The sequence below is a fragment of the Protomyctophum bolini genome (genome assembly GCF_963924005.1).
Source record: "Protomyctophum bolini genome assembly, chromosome: 1".
Lineage (NCBI taxonomy): Eukaryota > Metazoa > Chordata > Actinopteri > Myctophiformes > Myctophidae > Protomyctophum > Protomyctophum bolini.
The window spans coordinates 49,990,320-50,011,732 of record NC_137862.1 but is presented as its reverse complement, the minus strand read 5'-3'; the positions used below and the strand labels follow the sequence as shown (position 1 = coordinate 50,011,732).

Below are 21,413 nucleotides of genomic sequence, written 5' to 3'. Positions count from 1 at the left end.
AGGGGGACCCGGGGACAAAGGAATTCTTCAGTGTTGCATCTTGCAGCAGACATCCTCAAATAGCAGCCAGCGGGGAGCTCCGTATAGAGTAGACTAAATGCGTGTAAAACTGGGGGGGGGGGGTCCTTGAAATTAAACGGGTTGAGAATCACTGCTAGAGCCGTAAAAATCTTCTCTTATAGGGGGTCCCTGCATATCCTTTCAAATAGGGGTCCGCGGGTTAATTAGTGTAATTGCGGGGGTCCTTGACGTGAAAAAGTTTGGGAACTGCATGTAGCTGTAGTTCACCAGCTGTTTCTGAGCAGTGCAGCTGTGTCTGTCCGTTTGACCACTGAATGTGATGACTTTGATTGGCTGATGTATGATGATGTTCTCATCCTGATGAAAGGCACCGCTCACTTCACACAAGTGTGATTCTTTTATAATCCTGCTCAACTTCACCTTACTCGTGTTGAGTCTTTATATGCTTATATCATGCAATAACGTCTGTTTTTAGCCAAATTCAGTCCATTATTGATGCGTGTCCCTCCGTAGATATTCAAAACTTTGCACAATTTCAATGGACAGACATACTGTATAGGCTACTAGACCTGCCAGAAGGGATTCACACATTCCTTGAACTCATACTAAGTGCAGAAAGAACATACAGTATTATAGGCAATGAAAGAAGGCTCTCTATATATCCATTCATTTATCAAATACAGCCAACATCAGTGACCCTGAATTATCTTTGTTATACGTTTTCATGTTGCAATAATCTATGCTTTTAAACTATTAGTGTAGAGAGACTACAGGAAAACTAGGGCAGACATGTCGAGTCAGATTTGAACTCGGTTCAATGAGACTCACATGAAACAGAGTAACAGAGCCAGCACCAAGCACATAAAAAAAGGGCAAATTTATTTAAAGCACTTACATAGAAAAATATGATTGATTTGAGTCAACAATAATAAATAGAGTGCCCACCTATCCCCAGGCCCCAATGGTACATATGTACGTACAACGGTACAATCAATATCCTTTTCTCTTCTATTTTTCCTCTCTTTTTTTTCGTTCTTCCACAATACAGCAAAGGCACTAGCATTTACCGCAATCACCACAGTCAATGTATAGAGGACGGGGATGGGGACGGGCGGTGGGGTCTGGGTGGGGTGTGCATGAGACAGGAGTTCCTTTCATGGCACACAGTGGTGGAAAGGTACTCAATTAACTTAGGTAAAAGTACCAATACTGCAATTTAGAACTACTTCGTTACAAGTAAAAGTACGGAATTGAAAATGTACTCGAGTAAAAGTACAAAAGTATCGGCATCAAAATGTACTAAAAGTAAATGTACTCATATTGCAGAATGTCCCATTTCACAAGTTCAAAATGTGTACAAAGTCTACTGAAAATAGCAGATCTACAAGCTCACAAGGTGTCGCGTTGCGACGCATTGTGAGCCTGTAGATCTATTTCCAAATGGCCAAAATGTATAGGGTTGAAGTGGTTAATGTATGTTTTCTAACCGAAGTAACTAGTAACTAAAGTCATACAATAATTGTAGTGGAGTAAAAGTACAAATTTTGGCTCTGAGACATAGTGGAGTAGAAAATTGTACTTAAGTACAGTACCTAAGTAAATGTACTTAGTTACTTTCCACCACTGATGGCACAACCCCATGAACCCGTCCCTGCTGCGCTCTCTCTGCACATCCAGACCCCTTGAAGACGGACGCTGCGCTCCACATAACCCCATATTCCTTCTGTCCTTCACTACACTGAAATACCAACTCTCAAGAGTTAAATTGACACTCCGGATTTTACAGTGTACTCAACCGTACGTGTATATATAAAATCTACTTGAAATGGCCCTCGTGAACTGGACTTTTTAGTCAATAGATATGTTAAGATCAAGGGTAGGAAAAACATATTTTTTGAACAAAATCTCTTGTTTGGAATGGCGAAAAAGATCATGAGAAAACAGATGCAATTAAATTAACAAAAAAAAAAAACGTTTTCTAGGGGTTGGAGGAGATGATAGCAGTAGATGGCACACATATCCAGTGGTTCAGACTCTTTTTGGACACTATGGCACAAAGAAAGAACTCTTTCTTGAAAGTGAGTAACAGTGAAACACAGCCGGCTCATCACAGACGTGCCATGCAGCATGGAAACTATAGGTTGAATACTTGAGACGGGTTCATAATTGCAATATCAGGTGATATCAATCAGGTGTGAGATGGTGTTGTTGACGGACTATGACATGAACACGCTTGGAAAATCGGAGACATTCGTGTGCTTCAGAAGGGTGCGTAATAAAAAAAGATGTTGCCTAAATTAATCAAATGTTGGGGAAGATTATATATATAGTGCAACTCTTCGAATGCAAGCAAATATACATGTGGTCTGGTGACACAGGGTCAATCGAGAAGTATTGATGTACAGTACCTTACACAGACACAATCACTCCCTCTCTCTCACACACACACACACACACACACACACACACACACAAGTCTGCATTGACACAAGCACACAAACCCCTCATGAACATGAATGACACACATTCTCACACACACACACTAGCAACACAGCGAATCCCTCAAGCCACGCATTAAATTAGTCCCCAAGTTTTCAAACTGGGATATTATTTTCTTTAACCAGCAGTCAAAATATGTAAAAGAAAAATAGAACAGTGATGATGTAAATCTTATGTGCCACACATTATTCATTGGTAATCGTTTACACAGAGGAAAGCAAAAAATAAAATATTAAATATCATGATAAGGCTTGAACGTTTCTCTAATTCCACTGGCATTCACGCATCTGATTGAAATTGTATTCCCTTTTAATGTGAGAATCTAATATTTTGTCCCCAAAAGAACAGACACAGGAAGGTCCCAATGTTTTTCATTTCCTTGAGCGCCAAGATTTGGGCATCCGCGGAGGACGGATTGTTTAAAAATAAACGAAAAAGAAAAAGTCTAATTTCCCCTGATTGTCAGAACACATCATAACTGAATGGTTGTCCTCATCCACAGTCTTAAAGCTTCGTCCCATCAGCATCCACGCTCAACAATCATTCTTTCATGTTTCCCCTCCACTTTCACAGTCCACCTTACAAAGTGGAGTTGTCCTTGCTTCTTCTGAAACACAGGAGCCCTCCTCGAGACAGTTTGTGAGGGCCATAAAGCTTATCTTTGTCATAGTAACACTGCAAGGATTTGATCCATGTTATCCACGTCTCACATACATCCCTAAGATCCTGTCAAGCCCAAAGCACGTGGACTTTATAGGCAAGTGGGTAGAACGCCCCGTTGGCCTGTTCAGAACAGAATGTTGTTGGGGTTTTTTTTAGATGTTCCTCTGGGCAGTGAGGTACTTGAGGGCGGCGGAGCCATAGTTCCTGGACAGGTCCTGATGGAACTCCTCCTTCAACGTGGCCAGGCAATTGCGGTAACTGGGGCTGGAGCGGAACTTGGAGATGTCGAAGCTGGGCGCGTGGGGCATGTGGATCATGAAAGCATTGGGGAGCACCATCAGGTCGTATTCCTGTAGGGATGAGCACGACGAAAATAAGAGTGAGTGAACAGGAAAATTAATTATTTAAGACTTTAAGATCTCACTTGACTCTTGAAGTTCTCTAATAAATGGCCATGAATCAATTAATGCTTTAGATTCAATACCTAGCATGACATTTTCAAACCAATGATTGGCTCAGAGGTAGGGGTGGGCGTCTGGGCGACGTCGTGATAAATATCGTTGATGCGATACAATGTCTCCACGATATGACTTTTCAGAGATATCGGACGTACATATCGTGATCGTGTCTATGATTTGCAGTTCTATACCATAATTTATACTTCTGTATAACGACGGTTTCGTTTGCCAAAAATAATAAGTATTTCGGTCTAAATGGTCTCTTACTCCTTCTTCTTTTTGTTACAATGTAGGTGGTTTTACCGTTAAGTAACTTGAAAAATAGCCACAAGAAACAGCCGATCTACAAGGCTTGTAGGTCTCAAAATCTTTCTCAAAAAATGTATATAGAAAAAAAAGAACAAAAGATCTGCTGAAAAAACTTCAGTAAGGTGCTGGAGTCACAAAAGTCTAATGAAGAAAAGATAAAGGGAAGCTCTGCACACTCAAATCTGTACACAATCAATATATTTATTTGCACGCTTTTGGTCTAGATACTGACCACCTTCAGGCCTTCAGGACAAATTTTGAGTCTTTCTACATTGCTGTATTGATACTTTTACTTAAGTAAAACATGTGAGTACTTTTTTTCCACCACTGATTGTAAGTATAATTCACTAATCACTAATACCTTATTGTACTTTAAGTACGCCCTAGTGGCCACTATATGTAGTACCTGTACCTGTGCGTCCAGCTCCATGATGTGGGACACCTTGTTCCAGCCAAAGCCCACAAATCGTTGGTCGTACTCCGGACAGTCCTTTCTCACTAAAACGTAGGGCTCAAAGTCCGACTCCCACTCCACTTTATACGGCGTGGTGGCCGTCCGCCATTTGGCGTAATTGGTTGGCGCGTGACCCTTGGTCCAGACATGATACCTACAGGATAAAGGAGACAGTGGAAACTGTTATATATATATCGTACCGGTTTACTTTTCGGAAAAATGTAGAAAAATAAACTTGCGTTCCAATGGATCCAATGTAGATATTATTTAGCCACAAGCTCTTGTTCAATGTTATAAAACACTTTCACATAAATAAAATACAAAATCAACACTATTTTATCCTGCAGCAAAGACGTGAGTTATAAATCTGAGCTAAATGTTTATACAGTAAACACACTGCATATATTTTTTTAATAATTTATATTATTCATGAAAGCAACAGTACAGAGGAAAAAAATATCCTAACCTAACCCATTTTATGCGGGAACCCCTTTTGGTGTAGCTATTACAAGTAAGACACGCAAACGCGGGAAGCGAACGCAGCTCGTACATATTTGGTTTTTTTTAAGATTTCTTTTTAAGTTAATTTTTTTTTAAGTTACTTTTTTTTTAAGTTAAGTTTTTTTAAGTTAAGGTGTGTGTGTGTGTGTGTGTGTGTGTGTGTGTGTGTGTGTGTTTTTTGTGTGTGATACAGCTGCGCCCTATGGTGGCGGGCAGGTGGTGTAACAGCGGGACAGACAGACAGACAGACAGACAGACAGACAGACAGACAGACAGACAGACAGACAGACACACACACACACACACACACACACAGACATGATCTGCTAGGTCTCATATTTAGTGCTCACTGCATTCGCTTTTTTTTTTTGGAAAAATCGAAGAGCGACTGACGTAGAAGACATTTTTAGAATCTGATCTCAGGTCAGAATGGAAAACTGTCAGGATGTAGAAGACATTTTTAGAATCTGATCTCAGGTCAGAATGGGTTAAATAGTTGCTTTTGTAATTCTCTCCAGGTTACCTGAAGGTGTAGAGGGTCCCCATGTCCAGCATGGAGAGCAGCTCAGCTTTGGATTTGGGATAGGACAGGCGGTAGCGCAGCGTCTCAAACGCCGGCACCACCAGAGCCTTCTTAGTGTTGGCCATGTCCAGCTGCACCACAGACTTCCTAACAAGGAGGAAACCAGGAAGAAGACATTAACAATTCGCTCCCCAGAATGGAATTTCTGTGCTGCAGACACTGGGCACCGACGTCGAGGGGGGTGGGTGGGGGGAGGGAGGGAGGGGCACACCAAACGGCAGGGCAAAAGTGATTAAGTGAAAGACTCTACTGTCGTGGAAAGAGCAGCAGACATATTGAAACAGTGGCTGCTGAAGAAGTGGTAAAACGCGCCGGCAGCACTAGCTGGTGAAGCGCAGTAAGTAATTTCCTCTAGAAGTGAAAGTTGCTCAGTCAAATTTATACATTAATTAAGTTGGCAGTATTCAAAAGTACATGATTTGTTTTTACAATTGGCTACTTAAGTATGAGAAAATACACTGTTTTTAATTTCTTTGATGTAATAAAAAAGGTAGACAAATTTTCCTGCATTTTTCAAAAGAAAATAATCAATAACAGTCAAGAATAGATCTGCAATGCAACACGTTGTAACCTGGCTACTGTCACTATATTTGGATTATGTGGCTAATTAACATTAAGAAATGTTAGTAGAGTGCAGTGGAGTCAGAAATACAATCTGTCGTTTCTTTGAAATGTCATGGAGTGAAAACCTCGAAAAGTAAATTTAGCTTTGCCTTGCAAACGGGGAGCGATAAAACGCGCCTATAGTTCATCTTCAATGAGTCCTGCATTTTTGCTCTGAGAAGTCGCGGTGCGACAACGCAAGCGTATTTACGTGAGTGCGGTCCCGTGAATTCATTGCGCGCGGGCTCGTTACGCACACACGCCCGCGACTCACCAGACCTGGATTCTGTTTAGCGTTTGTTTTTTTATGTTTGCGTTGTTGCGCCCCTCTTCAACAGACCTGGAGGAGGACCTTTGTTGATCCAACGCCTGCATTCCTCGCTTCGACCCATTTTGGGGACGGGAACCCCTTTTGGTGTTAGCATTATGTTATGCTTTAGCTATTGAAAAATAGCAGATCTACAAGCTCATAGCGCGCCACTCGGTGGCGCGCTATGAGCTTGTAGATCTGCTATTTTTGAAAAATCTAACGACTGACACAGAAACATAGCTTTTTCAGAAAACTGTCAGGATGTAGAAGACATTTTTAGAATCTGATCTCAGGTCAAAATGGGCCTATGACAAATGCAACTTGCCGTGGTTCAAAGGGCTCACCTGAGGTACTCGTACAGGCCATACATGGGCAGGAAGTCCACATCGGTCAGGAACACGTACGGCGTGTTGGCGTTCCGCAGGGCCACGTTCCGCACCAGGTTGACGGGGTAGAACTGGCCCTCCTTGTAGACGATGTGGTAGCCCACGTTCTTGCGGTTCTTGAGGACCTCGGAGGCCTGGGCGTAGCGCAGGAACTGCTGCGCCTCGGCGTCCGACATGTAGAGGGCCAGGCTGATGGGGCCCTCCCAGTGCTTACAGATGGCCTCCAGCATCTGGAGCCTGCAGGAGACCAGACGGGACAATATGCATCGTTGATGGTGACATCAGGCAGTGTTGGTTTCGTCGACTGATACTAAAACGAACAAAATGTTCGTCGACTACCTTTTTTCACTGAGGAAAACTAAATGGAAACTACATGAAAACTGATCTATGATGACTAACACTGAGACAAAATGTATTGACAATTTCGTCAACAAATAATGTTAGGAAGGGACTTAGTGGACAAGATAAAACTAGACTAACACTAAAACATTCAAGGCTAAAATGTGACTAAAACTAAATGAAAACTATTCAAGCGACTATGAAAAAACTCGAACGATAATCTCAAATAATTGCGATTAGGGATTAGGCAATTATGTAATAATTGTGACAGGCTTGTATAGGAATAGTATGGCAATGCTGATACTTTAGAGTTAAGAGTATAATTGATGGTATTAAGTAATGAGTGATGAGTGAGTGATGTGTGAGTGTGTGGTAGGGAATCTAGGGATGGGTGTTAAATAATACTTCATTGTCAATACAACAATGTACTGAATCTCCATGATATATAATTATACAATAAAGACTATATTTTATGTCTTCATAATTTTCGCAAAGGAGGTATTTCACAAATCCCCTCAGTTCAGAAGCCAGTGACAATTAAATAAAGCAATCATGAAGAAGAATTCATGAACAAACAACCCGGCTCTTGGGGGAAGGTCAAGATGGACCCAAATGTCTGTCATTGATTGAATATAATTGATGCAGCTGAGCAAGAGCAGTGTGGGGGGGGCATGCTCCTTCATGTCTTCATAATGGAGTCTCACATTGGCATATGTATCGTTCATTAACCCATTTTGGGGCGGGGTGCTTTAAGCACTATGTTATACTTTAGCTTTTGGAAAATAGCAGATCTACAAGCTCATAGAGCTCGTAGATCTACTTTTTTTTTTAGTGGTGCAACCACTCCTACAACGTCCGTGCCTACAGTATGTGTCTACCTATGTGGCCATGAGCACGAGTATATGACTTATTTGTACCAGTAGGGGGGTGCAGTACTTAGTTTAGACAGTTTTTGGTTTAGACTAGTCATTGGTTAGACCAGTCATTAGTCCTACAACTACAACCTATCTCAAACTCTCACCCTAAACCTAACCTCCCACGGGGCAGCACACCTAAACCTAACCTTAACCCATGTCTAACCAATGACTAGTCTAAACTAAGTATGCACCCCCCAGTAGGGGGCGCCAGAAACAGAGAGGGATAGTGCTGCTGTGTTGCCTGCTAATATGAGAGAGAGAGAGGGAGAGAGAGAGAGAGAGAGAGAGAGAGAGAGAGGTGGTGGTGGGGGGGGGGCAATGTTTTATTGCGAACATGTAGCGCAAATGTCGAATACCGTATATATTCTTTCAGAATGAACGTTTGTAACTCAAATCTTTGCTTCTGCGACAACATATTCTCAGATGGGGGGTCGGAGCTTATTATTATTATTATACCTGTCCATGGAGAGCTGTGCGACCAGCGTGACGTCGTGGTCGTCCCCCGTGGGCGTGTACTCGTACTGCAGGAAGTAGAGGTGCACGCGGTGCACCGTGATTCGCTCGCGCCGGAAGTCGTAGCACTGGTCGTCCTCGTCCAGGTCCTCCAGCGCCGCCTGCAGCTGAAGAACGGAGAAAAAACGAGAATGTCAGGGAAAACACCAACGCCGTATTTTAACAGTTTGACTGCGGGATTAATTACCCAGAACCCTTTGCATGCCGATGCGACGGATATTTTTGTCTTCAAAATGCGTCAACCTATCCCACTCCGATGGAAAGTCTTAAAACGTATTAAAAACGCGAATTAAACAATGTAAACGTAACTCGTTATTGGGAGGGAAGCTGTTCTACAATCAATTAACTTGTGTAACTCGTGTAATGGGGGGGAAAGTGTGTTAACTGGAGCAGGCAGGCCTCTCTCCTCTCTGCCCCACTAGTACCCACAGACTCAGTGTCCTGTTTACTAAGGCAAAAATACCATTACATTCATACCAAAACTAAAAATTCGGTGCTCATACAGACACACATATACACATAGCTGTGGATAGGAGCCGCTCAGAAACAACTATAAAGCCAGATTGTAAGTCAAGATAGTTATATTAATAGTACCCGCACAGAAAACTACTTTTTAAGTTTGACATACATTTATGTTTATGCTGAGGGGCAGACTGTACCTTTACACTCTGTGGCGTGGCCTGGCTGGGACAGCCAAACAGCTCCCTTCTCAGCAGGTTGCCGTCATACTCCAAGAAGGTCAGGTAGAGGTTCCTGAAGAACTCCACGTGCTTGTTTTTGACCCGTAGCTTCTTAGGAGAGTTCCAGTGGATCACCTTAAACAAGAAGTCCGCCAAACCATGACTTGGCTGTTTTTCTTTTCAACATACTCGACACATTTAACCACTTGAACCCACAAAGCTCACAACGTGTCACGTATAACGTTGTGACGTGGTGTGAGCTTGTAGACATGCTATTTTTTTTTAGCAAGGTTTTGCTGGTCCGTCTTAATGTTAAACTGAAGAGGACGAATGTTCCTTTTTTTCCAACTGCAGTTACTGCAGACTGAGAGAATGTAGACTATAGCCAGCGAGAAGCAAGCAAACAAAATGAGAACGGTGCAATTAAAACAACCGGTGCCGGTCAGGAAAAGTAAATAAATAAATAGACCAGTCATCCCCCAATACATTCAGACCCTTCTGCCCCCCCTCTGGTGCCTATATGGTCCTTAACTTTAGGACCACAGATGTGTTAGATCTGGGACACCAGGAGCCAGCTGCACCACCTCACACTAGCTATAGCTTAAAAATGACTTGACATAAAAGCCATTTGGTGACCACAGTTGACTCAGTGGGGGTCCCTGGGGAGTGGGGACGAGGCTTGAAGAGGCCGGCATGAATAGCATGCTCTTTCTTATTAGCTCTGTAGCTCCAAAAAATGTATTGTAAAAATGCAATGTAATGTATTCAATGTAAACCACAACTAGCCCACCTTGAGGTCAGACACCTCTGTGTAGCACTGTTCAGAGCGCGTGTGGTCGGACAGCTGGACGTTCCAGAAACAGGGCAGCTGATGCACCAGGACGGGGTTCTGCTTTATGAAGGCATTGAAGATGTCCTGCATGCGACATACAGTACGTTAAAAATGCTTTTACTTTCATATTTACTTAAGACTGTATTAATGCATGGGCACAACAAAAAACATAAAGAAATATATCTCAATGCCTTCATTGCCTTGGGAAACATTTCATTTCACAACATATCACTGTTAAAAAGAAATCAACATATTGAATGTTGGGGTATTTTCTTGTTTCGTCTTCTTTTCTTTATAATGTTTTGATATATTTGTCAAACATGAAATGTACTTCCGCCTGAATGGCAAGGACTATTTAAAGAGGACGGGAAGCGAAGACAGTACGGTGGACTCCATGTTAGCTCCCTGGAAGGAAAGAAACATGTGCTAATGGGCTATATGCAGACAACACTTCCGCGTTGGTCTCAATTGCGCATGTTTCTTTCCTTCCAGGGAGCAACATGGAGTCCTCCTTTAATAGGCCTTGCTGAATGGGAGGGTGGAGTCATCTCTCACCTGGTCGGCGAGTGACGTACTGAGCATGCTCATTAGCTCTCTCTCTGCAGTCAGTCGCCACATCTGTTCCCAGCCCATCCGACGCAGACGGTCCACATACAGCAGGATGACACCTGCAACAGAACATTATTAAAAACCCTCCTTGTAGATCTGCTATTTTTGAAAAAATCGTTAAAATGTGCCTCAAATCGTTTCAGAGTGAATGTTTTTAACTCAAATCTTTGCTACTGGGAGGGTCCCTGGAACAACATATTTTCAGATGGGGGTCGGCGGCCAATTACATTATAATCTTGGGGGTCCTTGACATGAAATATTGAGAACCACTGATACAGAAACATGAGGTTTTTCAGAATATTGACGTCAGGTCTAAAATGGGTTACAGAGAACCAAAGCAAAGTCCTGAGGCCACTGCCCCTAGAGGGCACTGTCCCCCTCTGGGTCACAGATTATTTTCCTTATATAGAGAAATCTTAAGATTGTGCCATCACAAGAATGAACGGTGTACCAAAAATAAACAAATCATCCATCTGTCAGGTATGCGACATATAGTGTCATTTATGATATTGGGTTACGAGAATTGATAACGTATGTGTTTGGAGAACTTTGGTTAAATTATGACCTTTTTTTCATCCCCGCCACTTGATGTTTCGTATCCAAATAAGGAAAATTGCTTTGTTTATTTTTGGAGCACAGTTCTTATATGACTTAACATATTATGGAGAATTTATATTGGGAAAAATAACCCACGACACAGAGGGATATAGTGCATCTACCGTCACTGATGTCAGACTACGGCGCTCTATTTGTGTCATTTTATCTTTTATTACCATCAGATCTATTATTTAGCCCTTTGTGTCTGTCTGTAGATAATCTCTCATCATTAAACTACTGGGCCCCATCAGCCTCATATTACTTGAACACGCTGCCATCAAACCAGGGACCTCAATTCACAAATGTAAAAAATATATAATATTGGTCAATGACAATATATGTAATTTTTGTGAATTAATAAATCGGCGAGCAATTTTCCCTCCAGGCTATGTGTCCAATAAGGTTATGGTCTGTACTGTATTTATTTATTAGGTCGGAACAGTGCACATGGACAGGTAAAATACATATTATATAACAACAATGTACAACAGATAAATATAATTTAGAGTGGGCCTAGTCCATAAAAAATATTGTACAAGATTGCAAGTCTGGTTATCTTTCAACCACTGTTTTAATTAGTATTTTGAAGGCCGAGAATGTTGGGCTCTTCCTTAGGGTAACTGGGAGACGGCACCAATAACTACAGTAAGTCATGATGACCTGATGAACATCAAATAGATCGAAACGTTGTCAGAGAACTTTCAATAAAGAACGTCTTTCTTGTACCTGTGGTGTGCGGGCTCCGTCCACTATCTAACTGGGAGACGGTACCAGTAACTAGGCTCACCCTATTGGGTAACTGGGAGACGGCACCAGTAACTAGGCTCACCCTATTGGGTAACTAACTGGGAGACGGCACCAGTAACTAGGCTCACCCTATTGGGTAACTGGGAGACAGTACCAGTCAGTAACTAGCCAATCGGTAGCAAATCTGTCTCTCAGGCGTATGGAATCCACACTACCACAATGCTTTCAATGTCAAACTTGTATTGTATAATGTATTTGATAATATGCATGTATGTCTTACAACAATACACATGCATGTCTCTTCCAAACATAGCGCCTAATGACGCACTCATTTACACAGGCAGGGTGACAGAGGGGGGGGGGGGGGGTTGAGAGAGAGAGAGAGAGGTTTGTGCTGATGGAGAGAGAGGCATTACCTGTGTTGAAGCCTCGACCCAGAGCAGGCCATGGTTTGTGGTTTTTCCATAGATTCCCCAGGTACCAATCACTCTGGTTCTCTACCAGCCCAATCACCTGCTTGTCTGCAATAATAGCATATCAATAGAAAAGTTCACGTAACGTAAGGCATACATAATCATTTGACTAAAATGTATATTTTAATATAGTTTAGCAATAAATGTTTGCATTTTCAAATTCAACATGCTTTTTTTCTTTCTCCAAACATAAAACGCCCGAGTGGTTGTACCAGTGAATTTGGTGAAAATGCCCCAGAGCTCTGCGATGTCGGTGGCGAAGGTGATGTCTGTGTCCAGGACGATGACCTTTGGCAGGTTGGAGGGCAGGGCCTTGGTGAGCGTCAGCTTCATCAGACCGTAGATCCCAGAGTAGTGCTTGTTGGGGATCCATGACACCTCCGACTAAAAATACACCAGGAGAAGAACTGTTAAAAACCACCCATGGGGCTGACAAAAAAAAAGAAAAAGCCAATATTATGGCATGTTATTTGAAGGAATAGCGGAAAGGTGGATAATGTTTAAACGGGCAGCATACACCCTCGACAGCTTAGGAAGAAACTGCTGCCCTAGTAACAAAATACTTAAAAAACTGTACCTATGATTTGAATGAGATAATCTTGACATATAGTTATTTTCCATTAACTCATTTAGACCCGAGGACGATTCTACAAAATGTCTTCTAAATCATGACAGTTTTCTGAAAAACCTCATGTTTCTATGTCAGTCGTTCTCAAACATTTTCATGTCAATGAGTGGACAAAATATATGTATTTGGCCATGACCCCCATCTGAAAATATGTTGTTCAAGAGACCCCCCCGCCAGAAGCAAAGATTTGAGTTAAAAACGTTTGCTCTGAAATAATATATATTCAAAGATTTGCGCCACATTTTCACGAATTTTCCAAAATAGCAGTAGCACTCTGTGTCACGCTACGAGCTTGTAGATCTGTTATTTTTCAACAACATAATACTTAAAACACCAAAGGGGGTTCCTGTGTACTTTATACACAAGCTGTATAAAGTAATTTAATGCACATTTTGGTTTTTATAATGCAAGCACTTTCATTTGTAAGTTAAACCCTTTAATATACATTTATGTAGTGACAATTATCCCCCCCCCCCCAATGTTTGCTTATGTAAACCAAGGCCAGCAATACCACAAAAAACCACTGGTTTTCATTAGTCAGGGCCGGCATGGCAGGAATGCAAAAACAAACGCGCTGGCTCGCACTAACTAAATGTTTCTTCCAACGTGAATGGGCAAATAGTGCCTGTTGTTCATTAATTCTCTCGGTTCATTGTAATTGGAATCAGCACAAGTGCATCATCTGCAAGCATAATCAGCTTAGAGGCCGGTATGTGTTCTCCTCCATTCACGGGTGGAATACACGAAGAGTGCCGCTCCTCCGAGTGGGTTGAGACGTTTGAGGAAGCAACAAAGGACTATTGTTCACAGCAAGCAGCGCGACTGTGAGGGAAGAGAATGTGATGATGTGACGACGCCAGGCTGAGCCAGTGACTCTGAGCGATGGAGGAGGCGGAGGAGGAGAGGAGGTACAGGTTGGGTGGAGAGACAGAGAGAGAGAGAGAGAGAGAGAGAGAGAGAACCCGCTGACAGAATGTCAAGACACCGGAGGCCATTCTTTAGCACTGGAAGTGACACAGTAACAGTGTTGTTTTTGTCAACACTGTCAAGACGAAAGATGTTCGTCGACTACCTTTTTTCCCCACTGACGAAAACTACATGACAAACTAAATGAAAACTAAGCTATGATGACTAAAACCAAGACTAAATATACTGACAATTTCGTCAACAGATACAAACTAAAATGTTAGGAAGGGACTAATAGTGGACAAGAGATCCAGTATAAGTCCTTTTACACTTGGTTGCATGCTGAGAATAGCCGATCTACAAGCTCACAACACGTCGCAGCAAGTGTAAAATCAGCCATTACGACGGCCCGCCAAAATACATTTTAGTCGACAATATCAACTGTAGATTTAGTCGACTAAAATCTTATGATATTTAGTAGACTAAAACTAGACTAACACTAAAACATTCCGGGTGACTAAAATGTGACTAAAACTAAATGAAAACTATTCAAGAGACTATGACTAAAACTAAAATTTGCTGCCATAAACAACACCGCACACTGTCAGACATGTACATGCGTGTGAGCGTGTCCTTGCACACATACAGTACATGCACATTATCGCAACTGGGCATCCAACGCAGATGTGTGGGTGTTGTCACGAGCCATATGACTGCCATTATGTCACGAGCCATATGACTGCCATTGCAGTAATTTTCATTTGACTGCAATGGCATGCCAGTCACTTTGCTCTGCAAAGTGTGCTGAGATTAACCTGCATTGGTTTGCAGGAACTCTGTGGAGAAAATATGTCCCTGCACCCAAAATGTTGTGTGTTTTTAACTTTTTTTCCCTTTTGTTATAGTACATTTCACAAAATATAATGTGTTCTGGATGGGAACCCCTTTTGGTGTTTTAAGCATTATGTTATACTTTCAGCTATTGAAAAATAGCAGATCTACAAGCTCATAGCGCGGCTATTTTTGAAAAATCGTGAAATGTGGGGCAATTATTTAAATATATATTCTTTCCGAGCGAACGATTTAACGCAAATCTTTGCTTCTGGGGTGTCCCTGGAACTACATGTTTTCAGATGGGGGTCGGCGGCCAAATACATATCATTTCTGGGGTCCTTGACATGAAAATATTTCGCACCGCTGATATAGAAACATGTATTTCATAAAACGGTCAGGATTTAGAAGACGTCAGGCCTAAATGGGTTAACAGAATGAATGCTGCAGTGTAATCCTGCTGTGCCAAAATATATTTTACGTCACACTTCAGAACAAGAGGGGGGCCTTTTGGAGTGTTCCGTAGGCCGACGGGCCGGGCCGGGGCCTCACCTTGAGTTCATCTGCGTCGTAGAAGCTGACCTGCACAGAGGGAACCATCCAGGACTCAAACAGAGAGCTCAGGATGCGATGAGCCACCGTGTCCGTGATGAAGTGGAAGTGGAGAGGGTTCCTCCTGGAGAGGAGGAGGACGAGAGGGACGGAGGAGGGATGGAGGGGAGAGATGAAGGAGAGAAATAGGAGTGTGCAAATTTAGGTCTTTCCACTTAAATGAAACAACATTAAAACGGAATTAAACCCAACTAGGGATGGGACGATATGAAAATGTCATGTCACGATTATTGTGGCCAAAACAAATGCGACCAACAATATTATCGTGATAATCAAAATATGCTTAAAACTTAAAATGGCACTTTTATTAAACACAGGTTTAATGTTCCTTGGACAAACATTAAAAACGCCCATTAACAATGAACAGAGTTTAATGTTTGTTTTGTCACCAACGCAAACATTAAATGCCAGTAACAATGAACAGAGTTTAATGTTGGTTTTGTCACTAACGCAAACATTAAATGCCAGTAACAATGAACAGAGTTTAATGTTGGTTTTGTCCTCGATGTTGATAAGATGATAAGAGCGCCCCTCACTTCACACGGGAGTGATTTTATTATTATTATTATTATAATGCTCTGCATATAAACTGGAATGGATTGCATTCTATACACTTGCACAATGCACTGCACGTCATGCACAGTTTATGCAACAACACTATGCATCATTCTATGCGTCTGTGTGTGTGTGTGTGTGTGTGTGTGTGTGGGTGGGTGGGTGGGGGGGAGAGGATGCGTTGCTTATGAGAGGTTTTCTCACCTGTGGAAGAGGATGGACTTGACCAGAGTGACCACGTCTCGGCTGGCATTGTGCCCGGCACACACACACGCTACGTGGATCAACTGCACAGGCGGAAAGACAGAAGGGTTTTGTGTTAGATTTAGCAGTGAGTGAGTGAGTGAGTGACGGCTGACATGGAGTAGCTTCGCAAGAGTATAATAAACAATCCCCTTCACGATCCAATATCAACATGTCAGATTCAATCATGAATACTCTATTTATATACTATAGTATACTATATAATAAAAAATACATTGCTGGCGTCAACAACACACTAAATAAATCGCCAACCTTTCATATTTATAAATACTAGACCGATGCCCTGCTGTAGAGCCACCGAGTCGGTAACGATGGGAGTTGGAGTTCCACGCCCCACCTGTTGTACCCGTGTCAGAGTACCCGCTCCACACATCTGTCTGTGTCTCGTTAAAACGATTCTAAAATATTAGCATTCCCCAATTATCATTAGGCTATTATATTGCATTTCGTTGCTGTTGGGAGGAAACCACCTTTTTTTCCATAAATCAATGCTATTGAACACAGTCTGTGGGTTGGTTAAAAAACTATTGAACCAATGAAAACTGAAAAGTATTAAAAAGCGCTTCGGAAAAACCCTCTTGGCTCCATTGGACCCTCAAACTGTCTGCTAAAGCAGCTAACTCCACCACCTCTCCCCCTCTCATGCAAGTAATTGACAACAATAATATAAAGTCTCAAGACCAACTTTGATGAGGCAGTATTGCATTGTTTTACAAATATAATGTTTTCTCAATTTCCTGAAAATAAATATATTTTTTAATTTCCTGAAAAGTGAACATTTTGGAGTTAGGTGGTTTGTTCCCAACAGCAGGGATATTATGAATATTATTAATAATTTGCTGTGTTTCAAAGAACAGCAGAGAGGCTGAGAAGGGACTGGAGAGATTTGACTACTGCCATAGAGCACCGAACCGAAGTCCTGACGTCACCGTCAGTAGAGGGCGCCAGTCCACAGGTTTGTGTACTTTTTATTTGCATTGAAATCCCCATATCTTCATATAAGAACTGTGTTTGAGAGTAAGAGTAACACAATAAGCGCTAGAAACGAGTCAAACAACCCAGAGACTACATTTTCGGGTAGGCGGAAACTGACATATTAAGTTTTTTTCTTTCTTTCTTTTATATATATATATTTAATGTTTCGTGGTTAGTACGAGTCGAGTCACTGCCAGTTGATCTTACGTCAACGAGGAATCTCAGGAACGCAATGTGTTGACAGCTGTTGACAGTATATTAGCAGCGACAATAATTCCATTTTCTCCAGAAACTGGCTGTATCAAATATTAATGGACATCATTAACGACGCACAGCCACCCCCCATGACAGAAAAGGCTGGGATGATCGGTTTATTTTTCAAACACAGTTCTTATATAAAGTGACCTAAAAATGGGGATTTCAATGCAAATACAAAAATCAACTGAGTGGTGCAATCCCCCCCCCCCCCCCCCACCACCTCTCTCTCTCATTAGCAGGCAACAGAGCAGCCACTATCCCTCTCTCTGTTTCTGGCGCCCCCTACTGGTACTAATAAGTCATAATTATACTCATGCTCACACATGAGACATTGGTAGACACGGACATTGCTGGTTGTAGGAGTGGTTGCACCACTCAAAAAATACATGAACCTGTGTACTGGCGCCCTCTACTGAAAGTGACGTCAGACTTGGGTGCTCTATTTAAACACAGGACCAACAGTATATGTCCACCAACCAGCTGAAGCCATACGGTGACCAGTACTGACCTCACACTTCTGGACGGTGGGCGAGCGGGGACACTCCGTGTGGTTGTTCCTCTCCTCCGCCGTGCTCTCGGCGTCCTCCGGCCCGGTGTCGGCCGACGCCCCCCACTGCTGGTTGCCGTAGTTGCCGCCGTCGGGCGCCTTGCTGCCGCCCTGCTGCTGCTGCTGCGATTGGCTGAGCTGCAGCCGGATCTGGCGGTTCTCCTCCTCCACCTCGCGCACCCGGGACTCCAGGACGGCCCGCTCCAGGAGACCCGTCGCCGGGGAGTCGGCCAGACACGGCGCCAGGAGGAGAGATCTTCCGTCTGGGGGAGGAGAGGAGAGAGAGAGACTAGTTAAAGAGTGGATGAGGAAGTATAGTAAGGAGAGGAGAGAGAGAGACTAGTTAAAGAGTGGATGAGGAAATATAGTAAGGAGAGGAGAGAGAGAGACTAGTTAAAGAGTGGATGAGGAAGTATAGTAAGGAGAGGAGAAAGAGAGACTAGTTAAAGAGTGGATGAGGAAGTAGTAAGGAGAGGAGAAAGAGAGACTAGTTAAAGAGTGGATGAGTAAGTATAGTAAGGAGAGGAGAGAGAGAGACTAGTTAGGAGTGGATGAGTAAGTAGTAAGGAGAGGAGAGAGAGGAGAGAGAGAGACTAGTTAAAGAGTGGATGAGGAAGTAGTAAGGAGAGGAGAAAGAGAGACTAGTTAAAGAGTGGATGAGGAAGTATAGTAAGGAGAGGAGAAGAGGAGAAAGAGAGACTAGTTAAAGAGTGGATGAGGAAGTATAGTAAGGAGAGGAGAAAGAGAGACTAGTTAAAGAGTGGATGAGGAAGTATAGTAAGGAGATGAGGAGAGGAGAAAGAGAGACTAGTTAAAGAGTGGATGAGTAAGTATAGTAAGGAGAGGAGAGGAGGAGAGGAGAGAGAGAGACTAGTTAAAGAGTGGATGAGTAAGTATAGTAAGGAGAGGAGAAAGAGAGACTAGTTAAAGAGTGGATGAGTAAGTATAGTAAGGAGAGGAGAGAGAGAGACTAGTTAGGAGTGGATGAGTAAGTAGTAAGGAGAGGAGAGAGAGGAGAGAGAGAGACTAGTTAAAGAGTGGATGAGGAAGTATAGTAAGGAGAGGAGAGAGAGAGACTAGTTAGGAGTGGATGAGTAAGTAGTAAGGAGAGGAGAGAGAGGAGAGAGAGAGACTAGTTAAAGAGTGGATGAGGAAGTATAGTAAGGAGAGGAGAGAGAGAGACTAGTTAGGAGTGGATGAGTAAGTAGTAAGGAGAGGAGAGAGAGAGAGAGAGAGACTAGTTAAAGAGTGGATGAGGAAGTATAGTAAGGAGAGGAGGAGAGGAGAGAGAGAGACTAGTTAAAGAGTGGATGAGGAAGTATAGTAAGGAGAGGAGAAAGAGAGACTAGTTAAAGAGTGGATGAGGAAGTATAGTAAGGAGAGGAGAAGAGGAGAAAGAGAGACTAGTTAAAGAGTGGATGAGGAAGTAGTAAGGAGATGAGGAGAGGAGAAAGAGAGACTAGTTAAAGAGTGGATGAGGAAGTATAGTAAGGAGAGGAGAAAGAGAGACTAGTTAAAGAGTGGATGAGGAAGTATAGTAAGGAGATGAGGAGAGGAGAAAGAGAGACTAGTTAAAGAGTGGATGAGTAAGTATAGTAAGGAGAGGAGAAAGAGAGACTAGTTAAAGAGTGGATGAGTAAGTATAGTAAGGAGAGGAGAGAGAGAGACTAGTTAGGAGTGGATGAGTAAGTAGTAAGGAGAGGAGAGAGAGGAGAGAGAGAGACTAGTTAAAGAGTGGATGAGGAAGTATAGTAAGGAGAGGAGAGAGAGAGACTAGTTAGGAGTGGATGAGTAAGTAGTAAGGAGAGGAGAGAGAGGAGAGAGAGAGACTAGTTAAAGAGTGGATGAGGAAGTATAGTAAGGAGAGGAGAGAGAGAGACTAGTTAGGAGTGGATGAGTAAGTATAGTAAGGAGAGGAGAAGAGGAGAGAGAGAGACTAGTTAAAGAGTGGATGAGGAAGTAGTAAGGAGATGAGGAGAGGAGAAAGAGAGACTAGTTAAAGAGTGGATGAGGAAGTATAGTAAGGAGAGGAGAAAGAGAGACTAGTTAAAGAGTGGATGAGGAAGTATAGTAAGGAGAGGAGAAGAGGAGAGAGAGAGAGACTAGTTAAAGAGTGGATGAGGAAGTAGTAAGGAGATGAGGAGAGGAGAAAGAGAGACTAGTTAAAGAGTGGATGAGGAAGTATAGTAAGGAGAGGAGAAAGAGAGACTAGTTAAAGAGTGGATGAGGAAGTATAGTAAGGAGATGAGGAGAGGAGAAAGAGAGACTAGTTAAAGAGTGGATGAGTAAGTATAGTAAGGAGAGGAGAGAGAGAGACTAGTTAGGAGTGGATGAGTAAGTAGTAAGGAGAGGAGAGAGAGGAGAGAGAGAGACTAGTTAAAGAGTGGATGAGGAAGTATAGTAAGGAGAGGAGAGAGAGAGACTAGTTAGGAGTGGATGAGTAAGTAGTAAGGAGAGGAGAGAGAGGAGAGAGAGAGACTAGTTAAAGAGTGGATGAGGAAGTATAGTAAGGAGAGGAGAGAGAGAGACTAGTTAGGAGTGGATGAGTAAGTAGTAAGGAGAGGAGAGAGAGAGAGAGAGAGACTAGTTAAAGAGTGGATGAGGAAGTATAGTAAGGAGAGGAGGAGAGGAGAGAGAGAGACTAGTTAAAGAGTGGATGAGGAAGTATAGTAAGGAGAGGAGAAAGAGAGACTAGTTAAAGAGTGGATGAGGAAGTATAGTAAGGAGAGGAGAAAGAGAGACTAGTTAAAGAGTGGATGAGTAAGTATAGTAAGGAGAGCAGAAAGAGAGACTAGTTAAAGAGTGGATGAGGAAGTATAGTAAGGAGAGGAGGAGAGGAGAGAGAGAGACTAGTTAGGAGTGGATGAGGAAGTATAGTAAGGAGAGGAGGAGAGGAGAGAGAGAGACTAGTTAGGAGTGGATGAGGAAGTATAGTAAGGAGAGGAGGAGAGGAGAGAGAGAGACTAGTTAGGAGTGGATGAGGAAGTATAGTAAGGAGAGGAGAGAGAGAGACTAGTTAGGAGTGGATGAGGAAGTAGTAAGGAGAGGAGGAGAGGAGAGAGAGAGACTAGTTAGGAGTGGATGAGGAAGTATAGTAAGGAGAGGAGAAAGAGAGACTAGTTAGGAGTAGAGCTGGGACTCGATTAAAAAAATTAATCTAATTAATCAGAGGCTTTGCGATTAATTAATCTAGATTAATCGCATTTTAATCGCATATCATTATTTGACCCGAGAACAGTGAGAAAGCAATTTTTTCAAATGGATTTTGGTATTATGACTTTATGAGTAAAGGAATGAATAGTGAATACATAAACTTCAGCAACAAAACATTGTTTATTTTTCA

At 42.5% G+C, this 21,413-nt stretch overlaps 1 protein-coding gene across 3 annotated transcripts in view; it reads right to left on the bottom strand.

The window, feature by feature from the left end:
* Nucleotides 1-898: 898 nt before the first annotated feature.
* The window catches only part of large2 (LARGE xylosyl- and glucuronyltransferase 2), a 70,940-nt gene continuing 50,425 nt past the window's right edge, over nt 899-21,413 (bottom strand). For all 3 annotated transcript variants that reach the window (XM_080792033.1, XM_080792034.1, XM_080792035.1), the window contains 13 exons: nt 18,032-18,333; nt 16,231-16,313; nt 15,412-15,535; nt 12,707-12,878; nt 12,438-12,542; nt 10,624-10,736; nt 10,027-10,152; nt 9,216-9,371; nt 8,500-8,663; nt 6,746-7,024; nt 5,429-5,575; nt 4,363-4,558; nt 899-3,533 (listed from right to left, as the gene is read on the bottom strand). In XM_080792033.1, the coding sequence (XP_080648159.1) occupies nt 3,336-3,533; nt 4,363-4,558; nt 5,429-5,575; nt 6,746-7,024; nt 8,500-8,663; nt 9,216-9,371; nt 10,027-10,152; nt 10,624-10,736; nt 12,438-12,542; nt 12,707-12,878; nt 15,412-15,535; nt 16,231-16,313; nt 18,032-18,333 (2,165 nt within the window). In that variant the 3' untranslated portion in view covers nt 899-3,335. The remainder of the gene's footprint in view (nt 3,534-4,362; nt 4,559-5,428; nt 5,576-6,745; nt 7,025-8,499; nt 8,664-9,215; nt 9,372-10,026; nt 10,153-10,623; nt 10,737-12,437; nt 12,543-12,706; nt 12,879-15,411; nt 15,536-16,230; nt 16,314-18,031; nt 18,334-21,413) is intronic.